The 19,295-nt window shown below is 41.2% G+C and overlaps 1 protein-coding gene across 4 annotated transcripts in view; it reads right to left on the reverse strand.

Annotated features, from left to right (window-relative positions):
- NFKB1 (nuclear factor kappa B subunit 1) overlaps positions 1 to 19,295 on the reverse strand; it is a 56,762-nt gene that overhangs the window by 23,616 nt on the left and 13,851 nt on the right. The window contains exons 2-5 of one of the 4 annotated variants that reach the window (XM_078875428.1): positions 18,133 to 18,165; positions 4,340 to 4,418; positions 2,927 to 2,967; positions 1,656 to 1,754 (exon numbers count right to left, since the gene is read on the reverse strand). In XM_078875428.1, coding sequence (XP_078731554.1) covers positions 1,656 to 1,754; positions 2,927 to 2,967; positions 4,340 to 4,418; positions 18,133 to 18,159 — 246 coding nt within the window. In that variant the 5' untranslated portion in view covers positions 18,160 to 18,165. Of the gene's footprint in view, positions 1 to 1,655; positions 1,755 to 2,926; positions 2,968 to 4,339; positions 4,419 to 4,633; positions 4,689 to 14,089; positions 14,158 to 18,132; positions 18,166 to 19,295 lie in introns of those variants that run through there. The other 3 variants (XM_078875429.1, XM_078875427.1, XM_078875430.1) reach the window with 3 other exon arrangements.

Genomic DNA, 19,295 nt, shown 5'->3' on the forward strand with positions numbered 1-19,295 from the left:
ACCCTTGCCCATCCTCCTCAATGTCTGTTCAATGGGTGCATGCGTTAGGCAAGATGATTGATGCACGATTCTGATCACTTACAGCGGTGGCTCCCATCAATTCTCGATATGCAGACCACCGTCAACCCTCAAAACATATTTTGCAGGCCACCATGCTCCAGAGGTCGCAACCGGGTACCCGATACCCGTACCCTACCCGATACCCGGCTACCCGTACCCGGCCAGGTACGGGTACCCGTGTGCGACCCTGGTGCGGCTGGATACGGGTAGGCCATGAGTCACTGGTGAGTAACCGTTTGTCACTCATTTCCCAACGTCTTGTCTCTTCTCACAATTCAAGTTCCTAGAATCAACCCACCCGCGCCTGCAACATGGCTTCATCCCAGAGGTTGCAATCGGGTACCCGTACCCTACCCGATACCCGGCTACCCGGCCGGGTACGGGTACGGGTACCCGTTTGCAACCCTGGTGCGGCCGGGTACGGGTAAGGAATCAAAACCCGTTTGCGACCTCTGCCATGCTCCACTAAAATATTTATCAAAAATTAACATCTACCCGAAAGCGTATTTATCTGCAATAGTGCCAACAGTTCCTCGGATCATATCCCACGGGCCTTTTGGGCGCCGGTGGTTGTGCGAACTACAGGCTGGGGAGGCACTGATATACAATACAGGGTCAAGACTCTCGACCGTTTCATGAGCACAACAATGTTCGACGCTCCAAAATTGTTTCCCAAAGAGATAAATCTCTTCACATAATCTCTCGTATACATGTTGAGCTCTGGTGAAATGGCTTGCGAAAAGGTTCCCCATATGCGTCTTGCGCAAACCCGTTAGACAATAAGAGTTATTTGTTAATTTCTTCTCATCCATATGATATTTCGCAAGTGTCAATCTTAAAAATACGCTAAGATTATTGCAGAAAATTACGTGGACACGGCCCGTGTGGCTTATGGAGACAATATAGTTGATGTATTCCCAATGACTCATCGGGTTAATTTTAATGTAGCACACACGTATGCCTTCTGGTATGAGTGAATGTAAATAGACAGCTGGCATTACCAAAATCCCCAAGGCCTACAATGTTTGAAGGACAGCCAATCAGTCCTGGCTCAATATGTTGATGTACAATTTCCTTATACCTGTTAACACACATTACACCTGCACATATGCTATACAGTACATACATACGTACAGCAAATTAATCTTTAACACATTTTATGCAACACGATTTGCACCACTATATTTTATGATATTATTGCTAATTCAGAAAAGCATCGCTGAGTCTCGAGACTCATATTCAAGAGACTCCTGCTTCAAGATGTTTCGCTGGCCAACTCCACTGCCGACGATTTTTCACAAAGCAGACGTAAAAAAAAACAGACTGCTCAGTGCGATCATCCAAATAGATACTCCGTCCCACGGCATTGCCGCCACCTCACCACCCCACCCGGATAACAGTCAGAATGAAATTGGGGAACCGTTCGATAAAAAAAAATCTACATTAACAAAAATCATCTTCTGTTGTAGCCACGATGTTGTCATTCATCTGTTGACCAGAATAAGTATGGTTAGCAAACCCGTATAGCGTGGGTTCCTCCGTATATACAACCGCAATAGCCCTCCCCACCGCGGCCCCCTTTTTGCGTTTCGTACCCTGACGGTGGGGAAGGTCTTCTTGTTGCGCTCGCTCGAGCAACCGGGCAGCCCTCCGTGCGACGGGCCTTCACAGGGGTAGCGAAAGCGGAAACCTCTCTGCAACGAGATACGCGTGCAACGTTCGCATTACCGTCACATCGACCGGGCGTTGACAAGTCAAAATTTAGTGGTGCCGTGTCCTGGAATGATAAGTGTGGTTTATTTAAAAAATTACACGTGAATCTTATTTTATTATGTTACACAGAGGGGGGCTCTCTCTCAATAGAGCTCCATCTTGTGGAGGCCCTTCTGCCGGCTGTGGTGTGAGCAAGAAATTGCAGGGCTGCACCTCTACCTATCTCAAACAGTGACTAGCACACTACACTATGAACTCGGCAAACTGAGTTGGGTTCCCGATCAAGGCTGATATCAGTGGCGAGTGATATCTGAGCTGGTCCTGCCACAATCTCTCTCTGCCAACCATTACCAACCAGCGCGGATAATTTTGGTCCAACAACCCCCAAGATTAATAGAGCAGGGAAGGCAATCATCCAGCAGTGGATTGACAGAAGGGTTGGTAAATTCTGAGATCTGAGCTGTTAGCCTGATGACAGTGAAACGTCGTACCTATTTGCATGCTGTGAGTTTACTCTCCAACACATCTGTGTGCTGAAGCAGTAATAAATATGACCGGTGGATGAGGGTTTATGGACGAATTCTTGCACGACCTCTATCCAAAAACCCAATGATGAATCAGTGTCGTTGTTTGCGTATACTGTGTACTGCATGAGCTTGCTTGGGAATGCGAGTGCGTCAATAAGGAGTGGATACAGCCATGGCAATTCTTATCTTATTAGACACCACAGCAATATGGATTACTTCTTGTGATATCACACATTCTATTCAACTGTTTATCTCCGTAATTAATGCAATATTAACCGCTGATGCATTTACTACGGAGATAAATTTAACGGCGCATTTATATTCACGCGATCAAACACCCAAAAATAAACTTTAATATGGCTCACTATGTAGACGTTAACCAAACATCTGATTGCGCTGAAAACCATGACCCCAAGAGAAGAAACTTAAGTCAACAAAAGTGGCCAGAACATCTTCTTCTTCTCTATATATACACACACACAACACAGAGCGTGATACAAATTACTGCTGAAATCCCGGGACTTTCCGTTGGACTGCTGCCATGGTGTGGGGGTTGGGTTACTGCGGGCTGGGACCACGTGACTGCTTCTCGCGTTTAGGGGCTTTCCAGAAGCGCACCAACCCACCTGTTTAGGCTCCTCTGTTATTTGCAGGTAAGGTCCAATCACTGAAATGCACAATGAGGCACATTTTGTTTTGAATACATATACAGTCCATTTTCCCCAACCAAAGCATTTCGGAATCTTTATTTCCTGGAGGAATGCGATGAGATATTAAGCTCTTTTTTCACAGATGTTACGTTGGGGTGGGTCAGAAAATTACAACGGCAATATAAAAACCCATAGGATTCCAAGGTATAGGAAAGGTAAGCAAGTCACAAAAACTTAATGCGTAAAAATAACGTACATAAGTACAAATTGCTAAAGTGTATCAAATCCTGCCGATTTTTCAACAGGAAATGCAATCTTGGGCAAGGCAGCAAAACAACAGTTTCAGACCACATCAAGTTACAAATCGCATTGGCAAATGTGGTTGTATGCAGCACGAATCGTCTGTATTTCATGTGTTGTTGAATACAAACCATCAATTCATGCTATATATCTCGATTTTAATGTATCAACTAAAATATTTAATCTGGATAATACCTTGACATGTGACCATCCCCGTTTACGAGGGTGCCAAAGGTGTTAATTGACATGTACACGGTCGACAGGAAATTACCTCTCATACAACCATTTTATTTCTACTGCAGTACTTACACCGCGTGCATTTGTGCAATGAATATCATCATAGGCCATTGTCTATCACGGTGCGGTGTGTTGCTACCACTGAAAAGGGATAGGCACCATTTCATAAGTATTTCGCAACATGTCCATTACTCTTGGTTAAGAGCATTGGGCAATCGGTTGTTGTAGGCACCCTCCATTAATGCCTGGAGGTGTACACTACAATGTGTGTGAACATTCCGTTGCTTGCTATTTTGACTTAAAACTTTCATTACTGCAGGAATTCATATTCTTTGGTTCTTTCGGTAAAGTCACGTAGATAGAAAAATAATAATAAATGAAGTGAAAAGTCATCAAATAAAAATAATAAAAAACAAAAAAACACTAATGTAGACTGTGGCCTGGTTCTAAATCGGAGTGAGTGTACTGGCAGTCTGTAATGTAGACTGTAGCAATGGTTATTAAGCTGGGCGAGTGTACTGGCAGTCGATACTGCCAGTACCATTGCTACAGTCTACATTGCTACAGTCTACATTATAGACTGCCAGTACACTCCGATTTAGAACCAGGCGAGTGTACATGAGTGTTTTTTATTTTATTTTGTATTCATTTTATTTTTCTAGAAACGGGACTTTACCGAAAGAATCAAACAATTATTACGTAATTCCGTTGCAAGTTAGGTTACACCAAACAGGCTGGACCAAAAGGGTGGAGATATATTTTTTATTTGCAGAGCCCTGCCTTTGAAGTGAATTGCAAATTCAACTGAAATGTCTACAAGTGTAAACAACCCTCTCCCGCCCCAAATCTTACCGACGGGTTGCGGAACCTCGAATTCGTGGAACGCACGAATGTCCACGGTGTTATACTGCTCCAGCATTTCCAAGTTCGACTGCGAAAAAAAAAACGATCGAGACAGATTATAGCACGAACACCCAGTTCCCCCCCACCACCTTGAACTCAACATTCAAGAGATAACAACGAATCAGCAATGTTAAATCAACGGGTGGTAAATAAGCTAAGTGAAAAAAATATATATGTTGCAGGATATTCTGCGATAGTCATAGTTTCTCGTAGGAACCGTTTAAAATAATTGTTACTCTTTACCTTTGGGACGAGCGACATGGGTCCCACCGGCCACACAACCCATCCTTTCATCAACGACTGCATCGAACTTTACGGTGCTGTGCGGTAGTTCCCCTTCCCTGAGCAAAGCCTTTGGTGAGCTGTTAGAGCTGAACTTATGACTTTGGGCATAGGGACTTAATAATGACCTCCGAAACATCTTGAGCTACCATGCCGTGTGGACAAGAACCATAACAAACCTCAATATTTCATAAGGTCACGAAGCAGTCCTGAAAGAGCCGCAGGTTGGTGACCCCTGCGCTCATGGGCCTCGAAATTCATTCACCACATTGTAAAAAAAAAAAACGGAGAATCGATTTTTGAATCTAATCGCGTCTATGAATCGGGGAAATCAATGAAATCGTCCACAAAGGGTGGGTGAATCGCCACACCTGTAATGGTAAACTTGGCCTTGACACGCGTTGTTGCAAGAACGCACCCCAGAGCCATGCACCTATACGAGATATCAGGATCTCCGAGTCTGTGGTTATTTGTAAAATACGCCTTAAAACCTATGTATACGCTTTCGCTGATTAAACTTTTAGTTCATTTCGTAAATGATTTTTAAAATGTATTTATGTTTTATGCCGAGTGTCTGCTGTTGCTCTGTCCTGTACAGCACTTTGAGATCCTTGATGAAAAGCCCTTTATAAGTGCAATTATTATAAAGTATGTTAATATAGAAGGAAGCCAATGAGCGGAAAGGGGCTACCTAATGTGGCCTTTTTCTATCCACAATACCGTCCCTTTATATCCATAAAATCAAGTGACAAGAGTCGCTTTAACGATTAAAATATTAGCATTCAAAATATCCCACGCTTGTGTTCGAACATGGATCAAGCATGGATCAAGCATGGATCAAGTATGAATGAAGCATGAATGAAGCATGGCATCGATTTAAAAAAAATCTGTCGCTCCCCATTCCAGTATTCCTTACATGGGCAAAGTCACACCCAATTCCTTCACATATGGGCCTAAAGCATGAACATAATTTATCATTCGTTCTGGAAGGACAACAAACTAAACAAAAGTGACAAATCTAAGTCATGGGGGGGTCAGTTTGTTGAGGGAGCTATTACAACGGATGGGGAGGAAGCAGAACACTTCAAAGTGAACAGGGCAAAAGGCGTGAGAGGTTTACGCTTCAGAAAAAAAAGAATTGCCGATGCCACTTCTTACGGGAATTAAAAAAAAATTTTCAAGGGAATTGCTCCCTCTGGCCGCAGTGTGCATGCATGCTTATTTGTCTTCTTGGTTCTTTCGGTAAAGTCACGTAGAAGGGAAATAATAAAATAATAAAAATAAAACATAATAAAATAATTCTCACGACGTTTCGGCCACAACGCAAGCAGCCGTCCTCAGGTGAAGAACAGGTCTGTCGGAAAGACAGCGTCTGAATGGGCACCACCAGGCTTGGCAGCGTATATTACCGAAAGAACCAAGAAGATGAATCCCTGCAGTCACAAAAGCTTTAAATCGAAAAAAAATCATGCTTATTTACTTGTTTATTTGCAATCAGCAGCGAAGTCTAAGGTACTGCACATTAAAACGAGCCCATTTAGGGCTATATGTGAGAACCATTTATTTTAGTTTAAGTTTTATTTGTATTCTTTTGGGTGATTTTTTTCCCCTCTCCTGTACTTTGCACCCCTACCAAGTTGTTTTTGTATTGTTTGTTGTAAGGTTCTTACCCGCCTCTCCTGGACATATGTGAAAAATAGCTTTATAGATCATCGTATTCCTCCAGTATAAATGGATATTCTGATTTAAAAATGTATCTATTTGTACTGTGTACATTTGAAAGTTTTTTTTTCTTATTCAAGTTACGTAGTTATTTCCATTTTTTTATTTCAGCAAGCACACAAAAAAGCCCAAAAGCTTTAAGGACTTCCATAATGCGCTTTTGTCCTGAGATAAGCAATTACAAGGGACACAGTACCACTAACCCGATAATCAACATTACCCTCATATGATGCCCTAATCAGAGAGACATTCATACATGTAACTTGCATTGGAGTAATTATGACACTTGTTAAACCAGCATGTGTTAAAAAAAAATTTCACACGTATTCGTGACTTTAATATATAATTGAAACGATTGATTTGGTTGTGCACATAGACCACACAATACCTTTTGCAGATTTAATGGTTGAATTGGTACGAATTTCATGTATTACCGATTAAATATAGTAGAACCCCTCTTAACGACGGTAGGTGGTTCCATGAAACCGGTCGTTAAGTGATTTGGTGCTTAAGCGAGTATAGGAAATACACATTAAAGCCTTAATTCGTTCTGATATCCAAAATTATCCTTTTTCACCCAAAAAACGTACTTTATCGTATTTAAACAATGGATATTACTATGAGCCAAGAATGTCTGTGTGTAACGCACGTGACGTCACTCCACATGCCGCACCACCCCGTCATTAATATTCATGAGCGGGTGGATTTTTACGAAGGTCGAGCGGAAATAATTTTTTTCGCAAATTCGCTTTAAGTTTGACGTTTCTTGACTGAAAGTGAATCTAATAAATAATTCTACGCAGCAATAAAGTGGATTTGGTGTCTTTATTTCTTCACCACTTGAGACAAAAGGTAAGTCTAATTTATGCTTCTACATTATGGTAAAATAGACATTTCTTGGTGATTTTCCAGATATTCTATCGAATTCCAATTAATTTCAACCCCAGCGACCGAAAGCAGAAGAGAAAGTATCAGAGCAGTGAATTTGAACAAATTGAAGGTCAGTTATATACAGTGCTACAGTGACATGAAGTGAGGTGTTTTATGACGTAGTTTCGTGCAAGATTCACTATTAATACAGTGCTACAGTGAACTGCAGTGAAGTGTTTGATGACATACTTTTGTGCAAGATTCACGGCCATTAAATTTACACAAGATACAATTATACTCTGCAAATTGTTTTCGTTAATATTACAGCTTCCATCTAGGACGGGTAAACAAACTAGTTAATACATAAAGAAACTAACAATACAGATACTATTAAAATAAACATGGTTAATCAATGCATTTATTCATATTTAATTTACCAAGAACAGACGATCATTAACAGGGGAAAGGTCGGTAACCAAACACATTGGGCTCTATGGAGTCTCGTCGTTAAACAATTAATCGTTAACAGGAGTGCTCGTTAAGAGGGGTTCTACTCTACACTACTATACATTATACTACTATACACTCCACTACTATACACTACATTATAAACTACACTACCATACACTGGGCTCTATGGAGGTCCGTCATTAAGCGATGCAGTGAACTATGTCTTTTGTCAACGTGACACTTTTTTGCTGATTGGCCGTGTGGGGTGGTGGAGGGTTACGACACATTTATAAATAACGCGATCTAACCCAAAAACGTTGATTATGAATAATATTGGTCGCGAAAGCCTTACGTGTTAAATTGAACAGGGGTGCTCGTTAAGAGGGGTTCTACTCTACACTACTATACATTACACTACTATACACTCCACTACTATACACTACATTATAAACTACACTACCATACACTGGGCTCTATGGAGGCTCGTCATTAAGTGATCAGTCTTTCACAGGGGTGCTCGTTAAGAGGGGTTCTACTCTACACTACGAGACATTACACTACTATACACTACATTATAAACTACACTACCATACACTGGGCTCTATGGAGGCCCGTCATTAAGTGATCAGTCTTTCACAGGGGTGCTCGTTAAGAGGGGTTCCCCTGCAATGGAACATTCTATAACTATCCAATACAGTGTGCACGTAAATGTATTGCCGCATTCCATTCACAATAGGGGTTAAAGCGGGCGCGGAGTTGAAGCGGGAGTTTTTTGGAAAGCCCCTACTAGCCAAACGGCCAAGCCTAATTACATGAAACGGGCTGGGTGGTAGGGCATTTGACGGGAACCGGTTTTGACAGTAAATCGGCAAAAACACTTTCACTTCCGGATCCAACCTCATAAGGACGCCTAAAAACTCGCACGCAAGCTGAAAGTTCTTTTTTACTTTGGAAGCTCTGTGATTGAAAATCCATACCTGGTCAACCCCTTATCAGTGCCTACCTTATTACAGGAAAATTCAGACCGTGTATGCAATATCTCACAACTGGCCACGATATAGTGAGAAAGATGAGCCAGTTCCAGAAACAAATGAAATAAACATAGCATTTATTTAGTTCTTTCTACAAGAAAAAAAACGCAATTTGTGAGTGAACGCAGTATTAGTTTAATTTTAAAAAAGCAACTAGCTTATCAAAGGACGAATGCATCAATAGAGCTCTTATCCAGGACTGATTCCATCAACGTGCGTGGAAAGCTGTCACGCAAGCACGCAATTTTTTTTAGTAAAGCACCTTTTGGGCAGCCTTGAACCACAGTTCTCCATTCGGCTGAATTATTTCAATACCATGGCTTACAATGATGATGATGATTACTCAGCAAGCCTCTCTTGTAAAAGATATGTAACTGTATATGGTCAAAGTGAGATTGTATAGTATCATAAACAAATGTTAACCCTTTACCAACCCATATTAACCAGCGTGGTGAAGTATAGTCAAACTCTCCATGAGCAACAAGGCATGGAGGACGGGCCTTAATGCAGTAGTCTAGTGGATTAACACTGGACTATGATCTATGTACACACATTTATACTTTTAAATTATCAACAAAGGTCAACAATTTAACATGGGGCGTTTTTAAGTGTGCACAAAATGAAGTTTTAAATTAGTCTAGTTAGCATTTTGTAGACCAAACTGATAAGTAAAAAACACACCCAATACTAAAATCTATCTGTAAAAATATAAGCGCAAAATTCAGCCCACATTTTTTCCCGTATCATATGGTCACAGGCAGACAGACATTCCATTCAACGTGGATTTGGATTAAGTCAGCGGAGTGTAAGAAACCCCAAAGCATCTGAAAATATGCCCCGCATACACACGCGGGACGCTATTCATTGTGAGATCATCCCCTAACCGCAAAGCGTAAACCCAAAATGTAAGGGGAAGCACCATACGATAAGGAAGAGCTTGAGCACAGGCTCAGAGTTTCGGTGTTAATTATCATTTAAATAGACAGAGTGGGCTTTTTTATTTCAAATAAACGATGACTATGAGCGGATGAAAACCATCAAACGTGACGTTGACTTTGACCGAATGCCAAAGTGTGACGGTATATGACGAGACTAAATTAACTCTGTCGCCCGAACGAAGAAGCAGACTGAAATAACGCAGCCACAATGAAGCCACGCTGCTGGAAACGCCGGAATGCACTGCGGAAGACTGCAAATGATACATTTTGGCTACGTGTGTAAGTAGGGTATATAATAGGGTCGTGGAGTTCACAAATTGACTGACCCTAATAATACTGGTGGAGGGGGAAAATGCACACCGATCACGCCAATTTTTCACAACTAAGAATGGCCTTGCATCGTCGACTCCACTGTGAGAATTACTAAATGAAATCCACAGATTAACAATTCACACAGGGGCGACTGGATTAAAACTATACGTTAGTTACTAAGTCACCAACTTCTCTAACAGTCGTCAATCAGCTCACAACGAGTGCTTTTATGATCTGCAGGTGAAGTAACGACAGAGGCCACAGCTATTTCAAACAAGGGGCTTTCCAGAGGCGGTGTCACGGAAATGAGTGACGAAACAGGATACGCTTATTGCACATGTGCAGTTTGACCACAATTCCCAATAAAGCACTATGCAAATACGGGACGCGGGCAGTATGAACGTCCCCCAATGCTTACAAAAAATCCCTGCCCCTCTTCCTACAAGAAACAACTGGTTGCTTATCAAACAAAAAACATATTTTCTTCCTGCAGGATACAATCTTTTTTGTATGCAAAGCTTACGGTTTATTTCGTGTTTGTGGAGTCATTCATAATCACACTCTTAGGTTTTTTCGGTAAAGTCACGTAGGTAAAAAAAAAATAAGAATAAAAAAATGAATGAAAATAACGAAATTAAATCACGACGTTTCGGAGGCAACACAAGTCTCCGTCTTCAGGTGGGACCGTCACAGCCAAATTTACTGTATCAGTATGACTGTATCAATTTACTGTATCAGTAAATTTGGCTGTGACGGTCCCACCTGTATGATTTAATTTAGTTATTTTCATTTATTATTATTTTATTTTATTACGACTTGTATGATGCTAAATATATTTCATAATCACGTGTCCTCTATTCACTTGCAGGGTTATTGTTTGAGCCCTTCTGCCCCCTCCCCCCTTATGGTAGAATGCAAAATACACTTTAAACTTTAAGGATGAATGGCACCAATTCTCTAAATAAAGTTGCAATTGCAAAACAATAAACTTCGTGCTTGTAAAGTGTTACAACGACATGAGTTTAAAGCTTGGTGAGGATTTTGAAAAAAAAATACTTTAAAATGTTACTGTCAGACACACCATCACGAACAGCAATAATATCTGGTTATCTGTGCCAGTGGACAAATACATCTTAATACCATGCCTATAACCAAGTCACTAGAGTACATTACTATAATGGAAAACTTCAAAAGTGCTCGTGTAAGACAGCCCAAGACACAAGCCTAGGTGCAAATTTACAAGATTACGTATTGGGCATTAAGTTTTATATTTTTACACAAAATTTTACTCTTTGAAAATACAGGCAACTCTAGGATGACAGCAGTTTAAATTCTTTCAAATGCTCCGCAGAATGGTGTGCTGTATACATCGTGTCCACGAGCACAAGTCAGATCTGAAACACGGCAGAACTGATTCTTCGGCCGTTGCCAATCATTGCTACAACTCTGTGGGCTCTCATGAAATTGTCTTTTCCGAGACCAAGGTGCTCTGCAAACCTCCTGGCTACCATCAAAGGTTTGTACACGAAGCCATACAAATATACAAACACAGACATAATTTCAACCGTGATGATGGGTACAAACTGAGTAATCATTGGAAAGATGTGATTAACCATGCAAAAAAGATTTAACTACACATATTTGGACCATCTTATTTGACAGACAACTATTCTTGAATTACTGTACAGTTTACTGATAGACAGCCAGTTTTGTTTTACCATGTTTAGCTTCTTTTTTCACACGCTGGTTTCCTGCTATAAGTTTTACCCACCAAGCAACATAGCAGGAGGCTGTTTCTTCCTGACCTGCTTTTGTGCTTTTACCATCTACATGGCAGAGGCTCGGTCTCATTAGCAGCAGTTGCACTTTAACAACTCTGGCACCCCCCCCCCCACTCAGCCAGTCTACATTACAAAGGCTCAGTCCTTTGTTATGTAGACTAGCCGTAGTCTCAAGCCGCACCAACCTTACCATAATAATAAAAAGGGGGCCTGTTCTGGCTCACCCCCCCCCCTCAACCAGTATATATACGGGGTAGTATCTCTTGGAATCTCTCATTTACTTGATACAGCAAGTGTGCTGTGACGGTTCCACCTGAAGACGGAAGCTTGTGTTGCCTCCTAAACGTCGTGATTTTTATTTTATTTGACTTTTATTAATTTTAATTTTTTACCTACGCGACTTTACCGAAAAAACCTAAGAATATGAATCCTTGCAGTCACGAAAGCTTCAAATCTAGAATGTATAAAACAGTCTATTAACCCAGCAATGCATGGCCTTAAACAACCTTAAATTTTTCATAATGTAACTATTTGTAAGACTGTCACAATACCTAACAGTCTTAACAATCGCCAAACTTTCGTAATAGCCATTGCACTTCGCATTCTGCTGTTTAAAAACAAATCACAATCCAAATTAATGCCAACTTCACATTCCGCTATCAATTCAAGGAATCTAAACACCTCGTGCATCGCGTACACCCGGGCACGTCAGCGACAATTAAATAAACAAAACTCCAGAGGCAAAGGTGCAGCCCTGCAATCGCTTGGTCACCGCACTGCTCGCAGAAGGTCCTCCCACTATGATGGGGCTCTACACTCGCAGTGGTTCTCTCAACATTTGCTGGCGACAACAGAGTAGCCCCCTTTGCTTGACCCAACGTGGTTCCGAGAAATAAATGTATGAATCAAGGCCGTAGCCATGGAGTCAACATTGGGGGGGACCAAATCTTCCAGGGGGTCTGGGGGTCCCCCCCCCCAGAAAAAAAAATCTAAATTTGAAAACTAATTTCCTGCTTAAAATATATTTTTTAAAAATCACTAACACATAGGATGGACTTTTTATTTATTTTTTACAATAATGTCTAAGTGTATTGTATTTATTACATTGCTCTGTTTTTTCTTTTTTTACCTTTTCTTGTTTCATTGTATGTAATGGCAGAGATTAGGGATTAATAAAGTACAAAAATAACCACAATCATATAAACAGAAATCTATTTTATAGCAATATATTTGGATGTGTCCCCCCCAATATATATTTTAATTACGACTTTGGTATGAATAATGAATATCAATATTTCAACTAATTGTCCATTTTGTGAGGTTATCCTTACTAGCCGGTAACCGCAAGCGAGTAAAAACAAAAATTCAACGGATGCTCTGCATGCGTGACGCCATTTGTTCTTTCTCGCTGGTTACTCTTGAAAACCGCATTGTTTACGACCAATGAGTTTAAAAAAGGTATTTTATATCAATCTTGATTTGAAGCTTTTGTGACTGCAGGAATCCATACTCTTTGGTTCTTTCGGTAAAGTCACGTAGGTAGAAAAAATAATAGATCACGATGTTTCGATCGAAAGAACCAAATAGTATTTTATATCGTTATAGGTTACCATAAGGATTTAAATGTTATCGTAGTTATTTTATATTGGCAGATTCATACACGATTATTCTTCATATGACTCTCATGTATGATATAATTTCACACATTTATAAATCATCTCACATACCGCCTGGGACATTGCCACGTACCCCCTGAGGACCACGTAACCCCCGGTTGAAAACCACTGCTCCAGACAGCACCTGTAGAGGGCATTTGATCTACTCCTCCACGTTGACTAGATGGCTTGGTGGAGGTACGAATGTCCACACTTTAGCCCACCACACGACCTGCCGATCGACTAAATGTGACGCATCCATTCATGGTGCCGAGTGGGGCTGATGCGGCAATTTTAATAAACTTGCACTGTTGTTTCAATTGCCGTGCCGAGAGATACGACCGGCGACCTCTGAATTGCAAGTCCGGTGCGATGACGTTCACAACTTTGACAGAATCCGCGTTGTATACAATACATGATTAAAATATATATAATTGATGTACAAAAAGTGCACACCACATAATTATGTGTTTACATATTATGAAAATAATATGCTGATGTACGAAAATAGAAGGAAGAAACAAAGCAAAATGAAAACACATAACAGCATTTCACTGAATCGCTGTATAAAAGAGCTCGTAATCTGCAACACGTTACTTTTAAACCAGAGAACAATAATATAGCGGTAATACAAATCCGTTGAGGTTCGCTCCCTTACCCAAGAGCTGAGCACTACAGCCGAATGTCACCGTGTATCGGCGTTCCACTCCGTACGATCGATTCAGTTTCACCGATGTGACTTGCAGTGCACTGCACTCCAACTGCACTTCTCTTGCAAATGGGACAGGAAGCAGCAGGCCAAAAAAAATTCCCCCGCTCCCTTATCGTACGTTTAAATATGTGCACGAGGGCTGGGGCTCAGTCACGCACACACGCCGCCCGTGCGTCATTATGGATGGCGGGAGTGCCTCCTACGTAGTTGAAAATAAAATGCCTGATTATTTCGGGATTTTTTCACACATTTCTTTTGGTGCGCAGAGCAACGTGGAAACTGACCAACTGCAATGTTCTCAAGACTAACAATAGCATCAGCCACACTTGTCACGACACCGTCTCTTCCATGATTGACTCGTGTGCTCGTGTATGTGTGTCACAACTGATTCATCGCAAAACGTACATTCCTGGTCATTGCCATTACATCGGCCAGCTTACAGCTTACATCAGACACCAGGAGCAGCCAGCAACGCTATATAACGGAGAGAGAATGCGAGTTGCTCAATTAACGTCTTGCCATGGTGGCGAGATGTTAACTAACCTTGCCTGGTATACAGGAGGTCATAGGTTCAATCCCGATCTTGAAGGCAGCGGCCGTTCCTCCCCTTCTACCAAGTGCAAGACAGCCTCATCAAGCCCCAAGACCGGGACCAGAATGCGGCCAGTGTGGGAGCAGGCGGTACAGTTAACCAATGCCGTCTAGGATGTGCAGTATTGCAAGGTCTGGCGAAGGACATGGTTGCCCACGAGCCCTGGATCATCACCTGCCACGTCCCCTGAGAATTTTTCCAATTTTGTAAATTAATAGTAGTTCTCTGTTTGTACTTTTTCCCCAAGTGTTTAGCACAATGCCTTAGAGAAGAGGGCATAGTGTGGTGGTTTGGGTGTGTGTGTTGTGACCTGCAGTGTGGTAGTTTAGTGTGTTTCAGGATGGTAACTACTTCGCCTGGTAAACAGGCCATGGGTTCGATCCCGACCCTGACGCCTATATATTTGGAGTTTCCATGTTCTCCCCATGGTCGTGTGGAGTTTTCTCCGGGTCCTCCGGTTTTTCCCTCCACATTTAGAATCAACGTGCATTTAGAGTATGTGGCTGCTATAAATTTCCACATGATAAGCCACTTCACCGAGATATCATTTGTGGCCGGGTCACTTCTAAAAAGAGCTAGATAGCTCAGTGGGCCTTACCTCGTAAAAATGAAAATAGTTTTTAGTTTATTCAGTCCCTGAAGCAGCTCGCCGACATGTGGAGCGAAACGTCAGACATCGTGCCGAAACAACACACGGTAGCAACCGGAAAACACGTTTGAGAGTTATCACTGGTATAGAATTAAAAGTTACCATATCTTGAATTCTTAAAAATTGTATCCTAATTAGACATGTGCAGATTTCACACGACAGGCAGTCCTTGACTTACGAAACATGTTACGTTCCTGAGACCCATTCACAAGTCGATTTGTTCGTATCTCGGTACTCGGTATTTAATTGTGAGTACGGTCAGTGTTATAAAATATGTTTATGGTTTAACAAAAAATGGAAGCATTGTTAAACGCATAAATAAGAAGAAATATTGTACATTTGCATGTAATAATGTAGTGAATACTGTATTAGCACGGTTAGCTACGTAGTGAATAAAACATAAAATAAAGTAACATGAAAGAAAGCAAATCAGTTTTATTTTCAATAACCTTGAGTCAAACGGTTCACTGTCGTTGTGCGTCACGTGGGACGCTGGGACTCATTACATCTCGCGGAGGATCACTCTGCCGAACAAAATAGTTCTGCGGTTCGGTTCGTAAGTTATGACTGAACGTTCGAAAGTCAGAAGGTTAAAAATAATAACATGTTTTTTCAGATTGTCCTGAATGGTATTGGAGAGAATTAAGAAGATCTGGCACAAAAGGTAAGCTATTTTAATGGGTGCACATGCAATGAGAATGTGAGATGCAAGATCTGCCATGTGATGTTTTGAAAATGACTTTGGCACCTCGGCTATAATGACAGAATGATTAAAAACGTTCATACTTGACCGTTATTAACAATGATCCCATTGAATTCCAAATGCACTATAATAGTGAAATAACACTCCATAAAGCAAGGAAAAAAGGGAGTGCTCATGCATTATGACCAAGTAGAGTCTACGAAATGTCAATTATCTGTTTAATATTTTAAACTGTTGGAGTTGCAAAGGGCTTATTAAACGGTAATGATGTAGGAAGCTGCTTTGTGAAATAAATGCATGTCAGCTTATTGGCTAACCAAGGGTGCATGCAAGTTATATTTCCTAGTTGTATGCTGGAGGGGTTTTCACAAGTTTCTACATTTGCCATTTATTCTTGGGGATATTTTTCACTTAAAAACCCCCCATAAAGTGGTTAAAGTGTTTGACATTGGTGGTTACGTAGGAAATCCATAAAAGCCAACTAATTATTTCCACTGCAGTTTAATAATTATAAGCATTACTATCATGAATATATTCATATTAACATAAAAACGTAAGGTATAACACAAATAAATAATGTACGATGCCTACGTTCAACATATAGTACATACATGAAAATGTGTATTTCTACTGGGCTAAGAAAGGGTGGCTGAGTGGTAGAGCTTGCAATCAGGAGGTCGCGAATTTCTAATTCTTGATGGTAGTTGAGTCGGCCGATCATCCCTCCAGGGTCAATAAAGTAAGTGCCACTTTACGTTAACTGTGATTAGTTTAACAAGTACACTTTCGCGACCAATGCTATCCATCATTGAGTTTTTTGGGTTAGATCGCGTAAATATAAATGTGTCGTTACACCTTCCACCACCCAACAGCCATTAAGTAAGGTTTGCCACGTAAACGTAATATGCCAATTAATTACTAGTTCAGCACACCGGTGTGTTTGAGAGTAAACCCATAACATTTCCAATTGGAGTACGGCCTTTCGCCGGTAATTATAACCAGCCTCATCAGGCGATAGCCAGAATTGTAGAGAACTCCTGTTTCGGTCTTAAATAGCGGGATAGATGTGATGTCATCATTTGTGAGCCAATCAGGTACGAAGACCAGAGAGGGGGGGGGGTTTAATGTGTTCATATAAATTACAATGGATATCTATTATTGGTTGGGTTATTCGTAGTAAATCAAAATACTTAATGTACGTATATTATGTATGCACATTATGCACGTATGTTATGCACGTATGTGCCAAATCACCATCGATGTATGGTCACCTGTCTACAGGCATGCAATTAAACAGTGTGTTGCTTGATAATACGCTCCCATTGTACTATGGTGTCCTCCAGAAGAGACTCGGAATTATCCACGAGTAACTTGGGGCTGTGAGGCAGACATGAGCACCGCCTCGATGCTCGCCGGTTGAGCCGGGGAATCACTTTTGAGCCTTTGCAACTTCAAAAGTGCCAAAAGTTACATTGAGGTGAGCCAATTTAAAATGAGGCCCCACGATTAATTATGAGCATGGCAATAAACAAGTTCTTGCTGAGACAAAAACTTCACTAGCAACAATTAAGATTACAGTAAAACCTTGGATTGCGAGTAACTTAGTCTGCGAGTGTTTTTCAAGACGAGCAATTTTTTTAAAGAAATATTAATTTCATAAACGAGCGAGGTCTTGTAATGAGTAGTGCGTGTATACGCTTTGTCTGCCGAGCGTCACGTGATCACAACTGATGTACGAGTGCTTTGTATTACAAACATGTTTCCGGAACGAATTATGCTCGCAATCCAAGGTTTTACTGTATATAAATCTGCAAACTAATTTTCCCTGTTTCACAAACCGTGAGTCTATTGCGGGTTTCCATATTAAGTGGAAAACGAATCTAAAAAGCAAAGGCACGAATTTTCACCCTGCCGTTGAAACACAGAGGTGCTGACCATGTGACAATGACCCACAATCCGTCACGATTTCAACAAAACAAATTATGTAAACTACAAAACGAGCTTTGGTGAGGCAGTTACTGGAAATATGACAGGAAATTACTCACGTCTAAGTGATACAGATCGTCTCCCATTGTAACCTGCAAAACAAAAGAACATAGACACATTGTACGTTAATACATGTGAAATAAAAAATATAATTTTCAGCAATTTGTCAATCCACTGTGGTGGTCGCACGGTATGTTTGACCAGACTTCACCACGGTGGTCAAGTTTACGTATGTACCGTATGTTAAACTTCTTTCGCACCGTACGTAGCCAACCGTGCTAATCGGAGGTGCGGGGAAGGACATTTTTCTAAGTCACTTATCATGCGGCTGATCCATCTATCAACAGCAGGTAATATGCACCGATTCAATATTTCCCTAAGCCACATTACAGTAGTACGCTGCTTTCATTATTACATTCAGAACTCTAAACGCACTCCACCCTTCTCCATTCTTCCTCTTTTTATTCCATCAGTTTGATGATACTGGGTTCGCCGTCCATAACCGCCACAAGTCTATAGACCTGATATGTTTAAGTAATGCACACTATATCCCTTATTTCGACCACTTGATTGTGAGGACACCACTGTATTTGTCGAGGGGATTTTGTTTTTTTTGGGGGTGTTTTCGAGTATTATTGTGCAGTGTGCACCAGACACACACTGCACTGCACGCGTCAGTAACGTGACGCCTTCCCGTCTCAGTGTCAATGACTCGTGCACAGGTGTAGATACATTCCAGTAGTGTACACAAGCTGGACTGGACATTGACACGGCGGGCTCGCCGTAGAGAAAAGAAAACCTACGTGGTGAACGCTCAGGGCACATGTCAACAATATTGTACGGCCATGGGAGAGGAGAGAACGTGTGTTGGTAATTATTAATTACGATTCTCCCCTCCGGGCATGACAAATCCAATTTGCCGTTTGTTCATGATCAGAAAAGTTGCTATGAATTGTCAAATGTTGGCCCTTCAAACTGACAGCACCGGTGGAGCAGGTTTCTGTTGTTTACTCGTTAGGCTGGATATGTGCTGCTCGTTGTGGATTTACAACCAAGCATAGATTTTTTGGAAATGTACAATAGAATTGTTGCTGCGATCACAAAGCTGCTAGATTGAAAACTCATTTATTTAGAACTGCTTTTTATGTTTAGTTTGATGTCCTTCCCCCGTGCCTACGATTATCACGGTTGGGCTACGTAGGGTGCAAAAGAAGTTTAACAT

The sequence above is a fragment of the Lampetra fluviatilis genome, chromosome 41 (assembly GCF_964198595.1).
Source record: "Lampetra fluviatilis chromosome 41, kcLamFluv1.1, whole genome shotgun sequence".
Taxonomy (NCBI): domain Eukaryota; kingdom Metazoa; phylum Chordata; class Hyperoartia; order Petromyzontiformes; family Petromyzontidae; genus Lampetra; species Lampetra fluviatilis.